The sequence below is a fragment of the Amphiura filiformis genome, chromosome 15 (assembly GCF_039555335.1).
Source record: "Amphiura filiformis chromosome 15, Afil_fr2py, whole genome shotgun sequence".
Taxonomy (NCBI): domain Eukaryota; kingdom Metazoa; phylum Echinodermata; class Ophiuroidea; order Amphilepidida; family Amphiuridae; genus Amphiura; species Amphiura filiformis.
The window spans coordinates 15599188-15617039 of record NC_092642.1 but is presented as its reverse complement, the minus strand read 5'-3'; the positions used below and the strand labels follow the sequence as shown (position 1 = coordinate 15617039).

General features: G+C 35.1%; 1 protein-coding gene across 1 annotated transcript in view; it reads left to right on the top strand.

Annotated features, from left to right (window-relative positions):
• Nucleotides 1-17479, top strand: part of LOC140170738 (uncharacterized) — a 248356-nt gene extending 230877 nt beyond the window's left edge. Inside the window, 4 exon segments of the mRNA XM_072193968.1 lie at nt 9986-10293; nt 11103-11194; nt 12297-12463; nt 13396-17479. Coding sequence (XP_072050069.1) covers nt 9986-10293; nt 11103-11194; nt 12297-12463; nt 13396-13397 — 569 coding nt within the window. The 3' untranslated portion in view covers nt 13398-17479.
• The last annotated feature ends 373 nt before the right edge of the window (nt 17480-17852 follow it).

Below are 17852 nucleotides of genomic sequence, written 5' to 3'. Positions count from 1 at the left end.
ACATTCTTGGAATGCCAACCATAGTTTGTTAGAGAACAACCTATAGCTACATAATATGGATGTAGTTTACTGCTTGTACTAACCATGGCTTGACATTTAGTTTGCCCTGCAAGATAAGTCAACAGGGATCTTCTTCGATGTTTTCGTCAAGCTCTCTTAACTTTGTTTAATTTTGTTTTCTACCATGCAATGGGAGACCACTGATCTTTGATGTCATTTGTAAAATAAATTCAACTTATATTAGCATTTAATAATGAAATCAAGCTGTTGCAAGTAAAAAATGGTCAAAAGATTTATTTGAATATTACAAACATTTTACTTGTAACATTTGACTCATATTATTTGCAGTGGCGGCACCAGGAATTTGTATTTGGGGAGTGCAAAGTGAATTTCAGGGGTGGTGCAAAATCTACCAATTTTCAAAATTGCCCCCAAAAAGTGGAAATTTTATAATTTTGGGTTTTTTACTGCAGGAGAAAGAAAAATATTTTGGTGGAAAAATCCCCCCTGGTGGTATTTACGGTATTCAGTGATGAAATTTTAAGTACATATCATAACATATCTGAGCCTAATTTCCATTCCTTGGCGTGCCCAGTATTACAATTTCGGTAACCACAAATGGGTTGTTTTTTCACGATTTTGTCGGAAATGCATGGATTTGGAGCATCAAATTTTAGGTAATGAGAGAAATATTATATATATTATATGATATGATACCAAAAACTCATCAACAATGAGAAAAATGGGGGGGGGGATTATGATGCTGTTGATAGGGTTACGGACCTTTAAGAGAAAGATTCTTAGTCTCAAAAGCCTTTCAGCTGTGACACACATTGTGAAATAGCCATTAGCTGGACATTGACAAGTGAGAATAAATTATTCCTAGAATTCAGGACTAGGATAATGAGATACAGATGAAGTTGCCATTAATTGTCTATTCATGTCCAATACTGTGCTTTTCAATTTAATTGTTGTCAGCAATGAACAAATCTCAACTTAGTCCCAACTTATTGTGAAGGATGTTCAGCACATGATAGACAATTATTAAGGCAATAAACCAACAGTTCGATATTGTCTTATAAACAAAAATCCTTTCGTTAAGGGGTGAGAGAGGTCAAAAAGTCCGATCACAAAAACTAGTAAAAATATTGGTCACAGTTGATCTTTTAGGGTTGAAATTTTCAATGATACTTGTGTTACAGGAATTGGAGGGGTCAGTCTCCTAATGAAAGCATTTTTGTTTATAGGACTTCATTGAACGTTTGGTCCCAAAATGAAATCAGTAACAGCAAATACATAAAACATACTATTGTGCTCAAACATTGGGACAAAGTTTGCTTTTTCTAATTACTTTGTGTTGAAAATAGCATAGGTGGGAACAGAGTTGGCGCAGCGGTAGTTCCCTCGCCTTGCAGCACTTAGGTCCCAGGTTCAAGCCCCGGCCGTGCCCAAGGCCTGTGTGTGCACTTGGTTTGTCCCGATCCATGCTCGCTCTCGCAGGTTTTCTCCGGGATCTCCGGTTTCCTCCTGCTTTCAAAATCGGTGATTAGTTGTTTGGTTATCAAAAACTTCCTTCACCCAATGGAATTTGGGGAGCTGCAGAAAATGGGTGGGTGTTACAATCTAAGTGCGGATAGGTTTGCACCAGGTTCGGCTGCAACCAGCCTAGTTGATGCGATATGATTGTGATGATTCACCACGCAGCGAAATTACAGCGCTTTGAATCCTCTTGAAAATTGCGCTATATAAAATCCGAAATTTATTTATTATTATTATTATTTAACATGAAATACCATAGGTCTGCAAACAACTCTGAAAATTGAATTAGGGTAAATCTGAGTAAGCCAATACTATTATTGTGTCCATGGATGCATCTATCACATGCATGTAAGCAATACACATTGGTTTGTTACAATTGCCATATTGTGCCATCTGATGATGCTTATATCACAAACATTCTCATCTATCCAGGCACGATTCTTTAACCCTAAAATGTTTGTATATACATTAAATGACCTTTGATTGGATTGAGCATAAAACTCATACTCAAGAACTTCAGGTCAAATTTTGAACTTGATTGTTAAATGGGGTAGAATGAACCATGCCGCTAGAAATGAGGCTATTATGACTCCTAGTGAGATGATGGTAAAACCCTTGCCATGCTGATATTGTGTGCACAGGAAAATATACAAAATGCTTGATCTGATATTTTCATAACAATTAGCTTAAAAATAAAATGCATTAAGATTGGTACCAACATGCCTAGTATGTGTTCTATTCCTTGAGAGGAGACTTTACTTTTAATTTAGCAGGGAATTTTTGTGAAATAAGCAGCTGACTTTTGAAAATGAGACTTAAAAGGAGGAATTTAAGTATTTTGTACCAGCGAAATTTAGATGGTTGGAATTGGAAGGAAATGTTGCTCATATAAATGAAGTTTTATGTAAGATATACTAGAATATTTGAACTTATAACAAAGCAAAATTTATTCTGTGCATGGCTTCTGCAGGCAATGTTTTAAGGATGACCATTTAACAGTTAAATGTCATCAGCTAGTCAAGCTAGCTGGCCTACTAGGTGTTGAATGTCTGACATCATATTTATGAAAGAAGATTCTCGCCCAGGCTATCAGCAATAATTTGTTTTCAATGTTTTGATAGGAGAGTGTTGGTTTGGTCACTTAACACAGGGCAGGTAGTGAAAACATTTTTTTAGAAGTTAGGTGTCCACCATGTCACTGTGGAAGCGATGGCTGAGATTCAGAATGTGCTTAGTAGTATTGGGTGGTACCCAATACCCCGGCCCAATACTCCAATCAGTGGAATTGGTATCACAAGCTTGAAACATAGTTTTATGGTATATTCCCTAGTATGATACTTTCATCATAATTTTATTGATTTTGATGTAAAATCAAACAGTTTTTGCAAAATTAGTCAGTTTGTAATCTGATCAAAGACGTTCAACCTAAATACTTTCACATATTTGTGAAGATCACAACTTAAAACTTTGGCGTTACTTTTCAATATTTTTTGGTCTGCTATAGTTGGGATACTTTTTTTGGCAGCAGTATTCCAGAGTATTGCCTCTGTACTGTACAGAGCATCATCCCTGAGCTAAATGATGCTAAGTGGTGTATGGGGTACCTTGGCCCACCATGGTCAGCTACTTTACGTAAAGCAAAATTTTGTAATTTTATTATATAAATTTGTTTAGTTTTAAAGTTCAACAATCCAAATTAAGACAATTTGATATCAATATTAAACAAATTGAATTAAATTATTGTCTCTGTAGTAGGCTGTAATTTAGTACTCCTACGCAAATCATATAGGTGGAGTAAGGGCAGGGTTAAGTCATACCAGAGCAGTACTCACGTGCCAAAATGCCAAAATCTGTTTCCTTTGCGTTTCCACTGAAATAACTTGTTGTGAGGAGTTTGTCACTCCTAACACACAAGGAGTCTGTTTTACCTTCTCAGGACTATTTGTTGTCGAAGTGATAGATAAATACAGTTTTTGAACAGATCGCCCTGCACTACAATGTTCACGTGGTACCTATGCATTGAACCATAGATCTCAAAGAAATGCTAATCACTCGCACCTGTAAGATTAGTATCTTTGAAAAGAGCGGTATTGTATTCAATCTATGATTGCAGACATGCACAGGTGATGAGTGCATCCTGCTTGTAGTGTAGGGCAATCTATTCAAAAATTGTATTAATCTATTGCTATGGTAGTTAATCCGATTATTACATAACTTTGATGGTGAGTATTATGCCAATACCCATTTATACACCTGGGTGGAGAGAGACAAGAGAGGTTATGTTCCTATAAGGACCAAATTAAAGATTAGGATGTTGAAATATAACACATTTGTTTGAACATTTGGTCAGTTTTATGTGGAAAAATTAGGTCAGCAATTTTCTGGAAAACTTCAAAAGTATTTCAATATGAACAAATTTAATTTGTTTTAATCAAAAAGATAATTTACCAGTGACTTTTTCTTTGATTGATTCTTATAGCCTGTTCAGTAAATAAGCCCAATCGCCATTCTAACTTCCGGTTTTTGAGAGCAGTTTTGGGACACTTTGACCTCTGACATGTCGGGAAAATTTACGTAATTATTATTAATTTTCTTATTATTGTCACAATTTTGATCATTAAAAATACCAAATAATTAATTTATAAAACACTAATATTTTTAATGTTTGTTTTAAATATTGTAAAACATTTTAGATTATATTTTGTACGTACAAAAACCCAATATTTCTGAATTTTATGAAAGGTCAAAGGACAAAGTGTCCTAAAACTGCCAAAACTGTCCTACAATGCATTGCAAACTTCCAATGCCGATTGGGCTTATTAGCAAATTTTGGTTGATCCCTCATGTAATTATTTCGTGTAAACTAATCCTAACCCTAATCCTAACCCTAAACTAACCCTAATCCTAACCTTAACCTTAAACCTAATTTCGTGTAAAATTACATGAAGGAGTAACCCAAATTTTATATTTTATTTTGTTCTTCATTCCAAGATAAATCTGTAAGTGAAATGCCCATGCACCTAGCAACTAGAATTTGCATTCCATCAAAGCACTTATGTACTTTATGACGTAACACCCCCAACAGTCACAGCGTTAGAATTGGTTGTGACATTTTACACTTCAGGAATATTATATAGATGAAGTTTGACATCATGATTGCTTTACACTTCCCTTTCACCAAGGTATTAAAATAGTTTGGTGACATTTGCCCGCTGATTGTTATTCCACTCTTCTGATAGCAAAAATGTTAAAGCTATGTTATATCCTAATCACTGATACATATACTAGGTTTTATTTTATAGAGCATAGAATTCAGAGTCTGATGGCACCATCAAAAGATGAAAAGTGACCCGTAGCAAAAAGCTAATCAGTTAGATTGCACTAATATTGATAAATAACATAACAAGATAAAATGCCCAAGATCATTTGGACAAAGGTTGCATGAAAAATGGAATCATAAAAACATTTTTCTCCCTTTATAGTTATATGTATAGGAAAAAGACAGTTATATAATTTCCAGTCCTTGTCTGTCAAATTATCATATTATGTAAATGATAGTATAAGAAGTAGAATGATAATCGTTTCTCTGCTGAAACCATATCCTGACAAAAGATGTAAAGATACTGCAATAAGTTTGCAAATTGCACAAAAAAAAAAATTACAATTATCAATTTATTTTGCCCAGATGCGTATTTCAATATGGTGCACACTCAGGCATCCATTTTAGAGTGGTATGACTTTGCAATCATCAGGCAAGATTTGATGTTGAAAACCATGCAATACCTCCATGTCTTTTCTAGATAAGCTGTTACAACTGTCACGCATGGCCTCCTGGACCTAAACCTACCTACCGAGATACAAATGACATCCCGCACATTCAGCTGTTCCATACTGCTCTAGATACTGCTATAAGTTTTCCTTTTAACCCATTCTTTGTGTTAAAAATCCAAAATCTTATCACTCAAGTTTATCAAAGTTTTCCAGTTTAATAACAAAGTTTTAACTAATCCAAGATTAAAATTAAGCGAAACGTTTCACTTATGATATCTAATCAATCCTTTAACAAATAGCCAATTATTATGGTTTCCATGGAAACAGGCAGCCATTTTGAAAATTTATTTATGAATCCAGACAGCTGAAGACTCCTTACAGTTAATCTTCCTGCTCCCGCTGCGTTTTTGTAGTATAGATGTCAGATTGAAGCAGAATATGTGTGTCATATTTTGTGACATATTATTTGACACCCTCATGGAGGACCTACTACTAGGCTAAGTTTGTTCCCATTCCTGTATCCATGTAGGGTTCATCAAATTTTGGATTCTACTACCAAGTCAAACAATCCTCTATTATCAATATCATGACTGAAAATATATATGTTGTCAAAAACTATTGATTTGAAAAGTACAAAGTCCTATTTTCTGTGTTAAAATAATTGTACGACAAATAATAATTTTTTATCTGAGGCAGGTCAAATGTCGGGAGTATTATTTTCCAGTTTTATCCTAAAAACCGCAGTGTATTTCTTAATATGAATATACATTATATTTTTGTATTGTATAAGAAATGCCTCAAGGAAGTCAATAATTGCATTTATATTTCCATAGATCTTGCGGTTCTTGAGTTAATTCCAATACTATATCAGAACAAAAGTTTTGCGAGATTTTCCCCATCCCAAGAAAAATCATGCACAAGAGATGGCAACTGGCAATGACACCTATATATCAAGTCTTGGGATCTTCTTTATTAAATCCATATCATTCATCTTGTGTGTCAGCTTTATTTGTCTCAATATTTGTGTGCAAATACTGCTAAGTGACCTGCACTCAGTTCCTTAAATAGAAAAATGTACAAAAAACAAAGCCTAAAAACAGCAAGGAATATTAAAAGGGAAATAAGTAAAGATTGAATTCTGCTATAGGAGCATCAGCGTACTATTTTAGAGATGTTGTAGACATGTAGTTGAAATTGACGAGATGTAGGTCAGCAAAAGACCCCTACACCAGGATCTTATTCATGCTCATCTATCAGGAGTCACAGTTCCTTAACCCCAACATGTATGCATGCTCATAGAATGACCTTTAGAATGTGCTGGGTATACATCTCATACTCCAAAAACTTTTGGTCAAATTTTGAGCTATGTGTTTTAAATGAAGGTTATTGAATTCTGCCATTGGAAATTGTACTATTTTGGATGATATTATTCAATGTTGATGTTGTTATAAGTGGGATTTCAAAACCTGCAGAGATATGACAACATATGTTATATTATAAATAACATCTCTATTGAATCAAAAACCACACAATTATATATGACTACAGGGATCATACCACTATCTTAAAGCATAGACCACAGATCTTCTACATGTATATATAGATATTCTTTCAGTTATCGTGCATGATACTGAGCAATTGGAATACTGAGCAAAATTTGCCAAATCATCCTGCTAACTTAGTACCATTGTGACTTAACTGAGAGAAATGTGTGCAACGCATACAAAAATTCACCAAATTTATGCTAAAATGATCACCGTTTATGGTTTAAAACAGGGATGAATAGAAGATGAAAATTTAAAATGTTGGTCAATTTTGTCCCGGTATTTCAAGACAAAGGGAGCAACTTCACCCATGCCCCCAGTGGCATAGCATGGGTCATCACATGGGGGGGCACTGACCATGATTGGGGGGGGGACCGGATCTGATGGGGGGGGCACAAGCCATTTTTTGGCAATTTTTCTATGGGATTTTTACAAATTTCAGATCGATTGCCCCCCCCCGCCCCTATGACACTATGCCACTGTAATCTAAAATTTGAAATCAACTTTAATGTTTATTCAGCAGACATGCATTCAATTGAACTGACTGTTTACACCAGCAAAAGACACAAAATGTGATAGCAAATTAAATTTGATTGAATGATGCTCCTTGGTAAGCTCTACTCCTGGGCAACATTTGATAGCTACTAATTTTGAGGATGAAACTGAAATAATAATAATAATAAGAAGAAGAAATTTATTAAAAGCTCACTATTGCACACAAAGCGGCCTCTAGGCGCTGAATACATAATAGACATAATAATGAAAATAATACAGCATTTGTAAAAACTACCAAACTTATCGATATACAAAATATGAATTTAAAATATATGAAATTAAAAATTAAAATAAAAATAATATAGTGACTTAAACCACAGTTCCAGGATCTGTGCTTAAACTGACATAATGTTCTGAAATATACTTTTAGCTATTGCTTGTGTTTAAAATTTAAAATTACAATTATTTAAAAACTTGATCCTTAAAAGTGTTTGCATAATACTTATGGTAGCAAAAGTTTACTTTACCTCATAGTTGAATATCATGAAACAGTGTTCAACAAATTCCCAAGAAATTTTGAAGACTTAAATAAATACATGTTCATGTCCAGCTGTGGCCAGGCGTGAGTATTTTGAAGATAATAGACACACAAAGACGTCTGGCCACCTATGTATGAAACATTATCCAAGTGTAACATATTTTGTTAATCATGTGAGCTGCCTGTGATGTTGCCTACTGACTTCGATTAGGCTGAAAAAAAGATGTGTCATTTACGGATATGTGTTATTTGTTTGTACTTTGTCTTGGAATATATGGTCAAATTTGCCTTAAATCTGTAACAATTTTGTTCAATTAAGTTGAAAAGGTGGGAACTGTCCACTGTCCGAGGGGTCATTAGTCTGAAAAGGGGATTTAGAGTTAAGGATAAAGTTATAGTTAGGGTTAGCATTAGGGTTAGGGTGGGGTTAGGGTCAGAGTTAGGATTAGAGTCAGGATTATGTTTAGGGTTAGTGTTAGGGTAGGAATTAGGCTTAGGTTCAGTGGCGGCGCCACGGGGGGAACAGTTAGAACTGTTTCTCCCAGTAAAAACCCAACATTTCGAAAATTTGTTGATTTTGCCCCACCCACCCCTGAATTTCAATTTGCCCCCTCAATGCCCCCCTCTCCGGAAAAAAAATTCCTGGCGCCGCCCTGCTTAGGTTAGGTTAGAATGAAGTTTAGGATAAGGGTTTGGTTTATTAACCTGTAACCAAAAAAAGTAATTAAGAAAACTTCTCTTTAGAAATATATTATTATCAGTTCGGCAATACTGGTTTGCTTATCAATCAACTAAATATATCAAGCAAACGATTGGTGATAAATTTTACTCTGAAATTCTGGCATGATAATATCACTTTTTGTGGATTGTTTAATTAAAAGAAATGGACCCGCAATCAAATTGCTCTCCATAAATAAAATGAATCTGGAAACAAACTTGTTATTTGTCCACCTGACAATAACAGCATATCTTTCCATGACATTTGCCGCAATTTGGAATTGGACTCTTTCAAGTAGGTCGCAAGTGTGTTTTTTAGCAACTAGTAATTGCACCAGTAATTGCAAGTAATTATACTTGATAATTTGAAGCTGTGATTGTAGCTATTCTGAACATTTCATACAGGTTATATGAGGTAACCTTTAGATCAGGCTAGGGGTGGGCAATGTCTGGATTGCTATCAATTTATGGGTGGGCATTGTCTGGTGCATATAACTTTAAGTCAAGAGTAAGTGTAACAATATACAGTCATTCAAGTAAAGTGCAAACTAATATGGAACATTTTGGCAGTGTTTAATCTTAAGTTATTCCCATCAGGATATGATCTACAGTGGTCCAGGAATAATACAAAATGACGGTAGTATAAACCAGGGTTATAAATAGGCAGCCCACAAGCCATATCCAGCCTGTGAACCATAGTGGTTCAAAGCAGCTCTGAAATGTACAGTAAACATAGCAAACCAAGGTGTATTTGGCCCTCAAACACAAATCTTTGAAATGTGTTTGGCCCTCTTGAGGCCCTCAAGCAAAATTGAGAACCTCTGGTATAAACAGTAGAAGCAGCCAAAGCAGGGCCCATTTAACCATGGGTTCTCACTTCTCAAGGTGCTTGAGCACCCACACTTTTATTTACTACCAGCGCATATGTTGCCAATACATACCACTCCTTCGGTCATGTTATGGTATGACCCTTTGTTATGTAGATCACCGTCCCGTACGCCGTGTACATACGGTGTGTTATGAACATCGTGTATGCGTTCGACTAATAATTCCATCGTAATAATAAAACACCGGTTCTATCGTTTTATTCAAAATCGGCAGATTTTGACAAAACTACAGCACCTAGAGTCTTGATTTTTGCAGGGTATATTGGTTTAATGAAGTACAATATAATCGTCTAAAAAATGAATTTTTAAAAATCGGTGAGGGCGTCCTCCTCTGCAAATGTTATAATATGGCTTTAATGTGTAAAGATCCTGAGGTGGATCTATTTGACCTCCTCTATTCACTTTCTTTATATTCTATTTTGACATGATTTGGAACTTAAAATTGATGTTGAAGTATTTTTCTAAATTTGCTCCATCTATTTTTATCATTACAGCAATTACATCTCCTGCCTCCAAGAGCCCCCCCCTACACTCCCCACCCGTCAACTCCACCCCCACACACAGCCGAATAGGAGGAGGGGGCAGTATGAGCCAGGATCCCTACCAGTACCCATCACTCATGGGCTCACCATCTATTAATGCTAGTAACCAGTACCCTTCAATGATGGGTTCACCGTCTATTAATGCTAGTAACCAGTACGGCTCACCATCTATTAATGCTAGTAATAAACCAAGATCGACGTGGGACAAAGACTCGTATTCAATATCAGCTGTACCTGATGCAAGGATAACACCCACAAAGGTAGGCCTGGTTTGTTTGCTTGTTTGTTTGTTTATTTGTTTGTTTGTTTGTTTCAGCAGCAAGTAATTTTACCCAGTATGAGGGGTGTCAAAAGTGACAAAAGTGCTACTCACCCTCGTCCAACCACCTCTGAAATGCACCCTAAATGGCATATCGCAGACAATCAATATTGTACCCCTAATTGGTGTAATACTTCAAAGATACCTTAATAACAAGAGTTTATACACACCTAAAAAATATTTTGTGAATTTGATGGATTTTAAGGCTTTCTAGTGTAAAAATTTTAATACTTTCTGTTGTAAAGTAAATTTCCTAATTGTTCAAGAGTTTTCAGGTATACCATGGTGATCATCAAGCCGTCTACATGGTCGATCACCACTTGGTCAATCGTCTTCTTGTCATGATTGTTGATCAGCCAATCTGCATGATCGTTTATCACTTCTGCATTCATGATCATCTCCATGAGATTACCTGCCGATTGGCCAAAATGAATATTGTTTCCCATTTTGAACCAATCAAGGAGGGTATTAATAAGATCATCTGCAAATGCAAGTTTGACCAGTTTAAAGCCTGCTTATAATTGGCAATTGAAATGAGCATTTCAAGTTATCAACCAATCAGAAATGCTGTTAGATGACCAGTAGTGTCCAAGGGGTAAACAAATGGCACATAACTCTGAACAATTTGAAAATATACTTCATCAATCATTGATTTTATCTGTGTAAATATGGTATGTTTTGGATGGAAAATTAAACTCATTCTGGTTTCTATTATTTGTGTTAATATTGTTCTCTATCAAACCTTTTCAGCAACTACCAACGCAATCAGCAGGTCCAGGGTCTCAATCAGCGCCTGTACATATTGTGGATCCAAGAGGCTTAATGCAGCAATTACAAGACAAGTAAGTACTCTCATTGTAGTTACACTGTTCATTATCTTCCATTCATCAGTATGTTAAGTTTCAATTTGCCTCGGGGTTTAGGCATGAGATTTGGTCAATTACAACATCATCTCCATAGACAAAGTTTATTGACCTTCATTTACAAGACCAATGTTTGATCAGCATTCTGATGACAGGGCAGATGGGAAATAGGAAGGGGAATGACCAGGGCCGTAGTAAGGTTGACAAATGTGGGGCAGCCATCACAAATGTGGGGCAGCCAAATAACAAATATATGCCTAAATTGAAATAAAGATATAAAGAAAAACATAACAAATTTCTCAAAAAGTGGGGAGGCCATGGCATCCCCGGCCGCCCCGCTTGCTACGGCCCTGGTAGCTTTGACATTGAATGTAAGAATATGCTCCAAACAAGTAACATTTCTTATCAATTTTAAACATGGGTGGATGATTTCTATTCCAAAAAAGATGAGTAACAAGTGCAGAGGGAAGGGAGATTTTTGGTGGGGGAAGTCCCCCTCATAGATAAAAGTTTCAATCCAAAATTATACTGATTCTATAACTCCCTTTCCATTTATCGTACTACTAATAAGGCTATATCTGTGTGTCTTGTGTCCAGGGCTCACACCACTAAATAAAGTCCCATTGAAATGCATGTAAATATACATGAAAGTAATCCCCGGCACTTGGGGAGTATGAAACCATACAGGTCATCTGAGGTCAAAGGACAAGACAAATTAAAAGTTGCTCTGACCAGGCTGTAACTTGCATAAAATGATCCCTGAAACTTGGGGAGTATGAAACCGTAAAGGTCATCCGAGATCAAAGGTCAGGTCAAATTTCAAGTTGCTCCGACCGAACTGTAACTTGCGGAAAATGATCCCTGACATTTGGGGAGTATAAAACTGCAAAGGTCATCCAAGGTCAAAGGTCAGGTGTTAAAGTTGCTCCAATCTGCATCAAGTCAAAAGGTCATAGCTCCAAAACACCAACACGCCCCAGCTAGATTTGTGGTCTATGACCGTAACTTGCATCTAGTTATTTATAGATACAGAGCAGTATTATTCTGATTCCATACCTCCCTTTGCATTTATCATTTATAGATACAGAGCGGTATACCCCTACTTGCCAATGAACGATGATGAATTAGAATTGGAGGAGGGTGATATTGTATTAGTAATGGAAAGATGTGATGATGGATGGTTCGTGGGTACCTCAACAAGAACGCATATGTTTGGAACTTTCCCTGGAAATTACGTGGAAAAAATGTGTAAGTATTAGTCATAAAAATTTTGCATCTTGTTTATGGTGTTGACACCTGTTAATGGGATATGCTCAAACGTTTTGGGGGAAAATAGATAAAAAGTTCACTCTGATCACACCGGCATGTCCAGGATCTTTTCCTGTGGGGTCTCAGCCCATCTTCCAGAATTATGCGGGGGGCTTAATGTAAAAAAACAGCTGATTTTACATGATTTTTAACAAAGTGCAGGGACTTCAGCACTCAAAGCCCCCCTGGACACGCCAATGGATCATACAGTATTAGTGTATTTGAAGTCTGGATTTTATTTTGAACAGTGGCAGCAGCAGCATTAAAATTTAAGGGAGGACAAGCAAATTTTGTGTCAGTTTTACTGGGATATTTGTGTGTAAAAAATGTTCCATTTCAGACAGTTTTAGCCCAAAATGTTGGTAAATTCTGGTGTTTGATGGGCCAATTGCATGCAGAATGCACATAATGTTGCAATGTTACCCTATTTGGGCTCAAAACGGGTTTTTTGGGACTAAGAATGTGAAGATACAGAGGTCAATTATTGGTTTATTCTTTCTTCCATTATAATTTTTAGGGGGTGGGGCACATCCCACAGCTTCCGCCACATATGTTTTTTGGAGAAGTTTTGTTAATTTGTCCTTATAAAACAAAGACATTGAAGTGTCAAAGGGCAAAATGAAAATACTCCAGAAATTGTACAAATAGTTGTATGTATATTCCGTTTTATGCATCATGGGGCACGATTTTATGCCTGACAAGCCCCACCCCTTTAAATAAACAAGACTGACAGCGTCTGGGGGCAATTATGTCCTCTTTAAACCCCATCCGAGACCCTAAAGGCTCCCTTAGAAATCCTGATACTGCCACTGACCTGTGCAAGATCCTGCATTATATCTGATTATACTTTTGTCTGTGCATTCTTTCTCCAGGATGAAGTCTACTTGATGTCGTAAAAAGAGGATGCCCTTTACTGATTTTATATCAACACAAGCTTTTCACTATTATTCATGCAATCTTATAAAGTGCCACTTAATATTCATGACTAACGAATATTTGTGATTGTAAGTCTTATTATTGTTAATTAAATTAATTATTGGGATGATTGACATTGATGTTTCATCTCATTTATTTACAAAGCAATTTTGTAGATGTATTCAAACAGTATTTATGAAGACGTCTCGAATTGAAATCGATTCGAGTGAAATTTTTTTGAACAGTTGACATATTTTGTATATATAAATAACTTTTATACCAACTGCAATTTGGAGAATGTTGTACATAATGCTTGTAAATGCAAAATTGAATGAAACAATAATGAAATCAGTGAGCATGGTTGCTGACAAGCACAATGATATCAAAGTAGTAGTATATGTACCATTTAATGTCCTATTTAGTGGGGTGGGTAAAAAGTGGAGCAGGTGCATGTGAGTGGTTTTGTTTGGGACATAGCAACAAACGAGGGAACTTGTAATTTGCTATTAAGAGCACGTGCCAAATTGCATGGGACAATTAAGAAAATCCAGCAATGTTGTGTTGAAGTTTGTAGAATGAATTATTCAAATTTTATCTTCTTCAAATCTGAGCATTTGTTTCTGTGTCTCATTCAACAGGATCCCTGTTGATGATATTTTCATATAACCTCATTCGTAAGTGTGAAGAATTATAGAAATTTACTATTTTTTTGAATAGGAAGATTCTTGTAATGATAGGGTCTGTGTAAGAGATGGATTTATTTTGTGATGAATGTGTAAGTTGATAATATATGCATGAGGAGTGTAGTTCTTTGTGTAACAGAAACACACATGTAGAATTTTCAAATATTATGTTGTTCAAGTTTGTGTTTCTTTAGATAATCAGCAGCTATTAGGAGACAATTTATGTAAACTTTTTTTCATATAATCTTCCAGTTATATGGTAAATCTAGAAAAATATACCAAATCAACAGTCAAATTAGTATTAAGTCAATCAAATATCCGATGTTATCATTTTTGATAAATGAGGTGTCTGAAATTGGGATAAATGACGGTTATTGATTGTAAGGGGGTGAAAGTTGGACTCTAGCACTTTTTATATCAACATTTCTCATTATTTTATGTTTGATTTTATTGCAAATCACATCACAATAGTGCCTGAACTATTAACTAGAAACACTTAACTCTCAGTACCTATGATTGGCTAATATTGGGCCTATACAGTTTATTATGAACAAAAACATGGGATTATTATGTCATTGTCTTTTTGGGTTTGGTTTATAAAATATAAATAAGAAAATGTTTAATATATTTGCATGTCTGATGTTTACAGATGATTATTTCTATTTTGAGTAATGTATAAAATGTGTATTTGTACTTAATTTATGTACACATTTTTTGTTTCTTTCATTTTGATATATTTTGTAGAATTTTGTTTTGTAAACTAGTTGACATTATTCCTGTATAAAAAAATGGCCCTCGCAAACACTGGACAGAAATCATGTTTATTCAATTTTATGTTATTATCTTTGCGATATCTCTGAAATCATGTCCATTTATTTTGTCTATTAGCCTGACATTTTGAATGTGTATTTAGGACATAAAACTTGTTTTTGTAATATTTTTCTGTTCCTTATTATTTGCATGTTGCATATTTAAGTATATACTTTCATAATCAAAACAGCCCATATCTTTCTTGCAGTAAACTATCACTGATGTTTAGAATGGTGGAAACATACAAAAAATGCTTTAAAAATGAAATATACAGATAAAATATTCAATTCATTGAGCCAAGTTTTTTCATCAGGACTCCACAAATATCATGTGCACGATGTGATGTTACTACTTTGTTTAGTATCTCTTGCATTGAGTACTATCCAATATATTTTGATTTTGAAACTGGTGAACTTGGTGTCACAAATATTTTTTTGACTTTGGAAAGAGCAAACTGTATAATGTAAAGCTACTGGCATAAAAGCTATATATTCAAAAATTTAAGCAAAGCAAAGCAATATTGAAGACAGAGAAATGCTTTGCTTTTCCACATTCTGAACGATTCCTTCACAAACTTATATCACCCTCAGATTACACCTATTCTGTACAGAAAACTGCAGTGCAAATGTAGATATTTATCAGGGAAAACTTTCACCAATCTGTATAATGATAACAGATAGAATACACAGCATATACGAGTGCTAATCCCATAACAGAAGTATTATCAATACATTTAATAGCGAAAATTAATTTATTTTGTGTGTAGTGCAGAGTTACGACTACCATATTCATTTGACTTGTGTATATTGTATTTTTTGTTGATAGTTATATTATATAGTACAAACATATTTAATTCAATTTATGATGTCAATTTGGTTTTTTCTGAACTGTCGGGTCAAAGGTTAAATTTGAAATGGAATTGGCCAGCATTGAATTTCCACAGTGCAATGCGTCTGTGTGAGCATTGTGAGCTGCATTTGTTGTTTTGTTTGTTTACTTTGTTATTTTAATTAGTACAGTAATTATCTTTGCCTCCTTACTAAACTCAAGATTATTTTCAATTGAGGGTGTTTGTTTAAAAAAAGCAGCTTGACTTGAAACTTAGTAGTTCCAAGTGTGAAGACAACACACTAAATAGTTTTTGAGATATTGCAGCTCCTATTTCATAAGATACATGCTGAAATGAGGCAAAATTGAGGCAAATTTTGCCATTATGTATTATTTTGTATGTATGCTGATAGCATTATGAACCATAATGACCTGATGTCAAATGGCACAGTTCAATGACCTTCATAGCTCAAAGTTGACCCCCAAGTTGTAAAGTATGAGGTTAAAGAATTTTAACCTTCTAAAATGGCATGTTTTGGAATCATAGTGTTGGGAAAATTGTGTAAAAGTATTCATTATCCCTTTATATGCTTCTCAGGAAGATAGATACCTATGGCTTATTATAAGCCTATGGCTTATTATAAGCCTGTTTGAAGTGCTGTGCATGTATGTACAAATTCTTGTCACTTGATGTAAGGGTAGATGTGTAAATCTAATGCCAGTGGCCTGTTGGCCAGGCTGGTATTGACAGGCCAGAAAGTCTCAGCTTAAATCAGGAAAGAAATGTGATATATCTAAGACTAACTTTCGCATCATAAGGTCACAGTGCAAAGTTCAGATACTAACCATGATTCATCAGGGTTAAAACTTGCTAATTCAGCATTTGGGTATGATGTTACCCAGATGGAGGCAAAGTTCTTGATATCTTTGTTAGTAGATATTGGAACTGAGACCTGAGATGATGCTATTTTAAGTGTAATATGGCTTAAGGATGTAATAGAATAATAATCGCCTGTTTGTTGTGAGCTGAGAGATGACTTTATGGTCACACTATGGACCACAATAGCCTCATCCCAATGGCATGATTCAATAACCTCAATTAAACAATTATAGTGCAAAATTTGACTTCTAGTTGCAGAGTATGAGTTTTTGTACTCAAATTTTCAAAGGTCATTCAATGACTGTACAAATGTATTGGGGTTAAAGAACTGTGCCCTGTTAGATGAGCATGTTGTGGATCCTAGTGTCATATGATTGAATACCCTTATTAATTACGCTGGATTGTTTTATTAACTATGTATTGCTAATTTGTTTAATAGAAAAGGTTGCATTGTACTGCATCAAAATTACCAGAAATGTAACTCTGAGAAAATTGTTGTATTTCTTTAGAAATATCTCAAAAACTTATTTTCATAAACACTTACAAGATCATTTTGAAGTTGTACAATACAGCCATGTAGCCTTATTCATAATCTTTGTTGCATCTTTTAATTTTTCACAGAGTGTAGCATAGTTTTATTTATTGATGAGATAACCTCTGAGAAAACTTGAAAAAATGAAACAAAATTATGATGAAAATGGGCAAAATAGGAAATTACTTATGCTAATTATATTGTTTCACTGCCAAGCGACCCAATGAATATTCATTATCAACTGGTTTGTGTATAACCTCATAGATGTGCACGACAAGTAAAACAACCATGATACTTTTTTGAACTTATATCTCTGATGTGTGAGTGTGTTTTATTTGTGTCATTTTGTCAATATGGTGCTTATGATAGATTTTGTCCCCAACTTGTGGAACAGAACCCCAATAAGTTAGCTTACCTCATATGGCAGCTATGTCCAAACTGCTTGTCAAGTCCTTGATAAATGGGCTATTCCAGTTGAAATCCTCACTACCCCTGTGGAAGATTTTGGAAATATGTTCCATATAGGGGAGTATGTTTTTCAAATGTAATTGGTCATGGTTAATCATTTTGAAACTCCCCCTGTATTATGGCTTTACCTTTATCTTCCACAACTGGAGTGAGTATTTCAAATGGATGCTACCCAATTATCTATTCAATTCGAAACTCATACTCCCTCTGTGG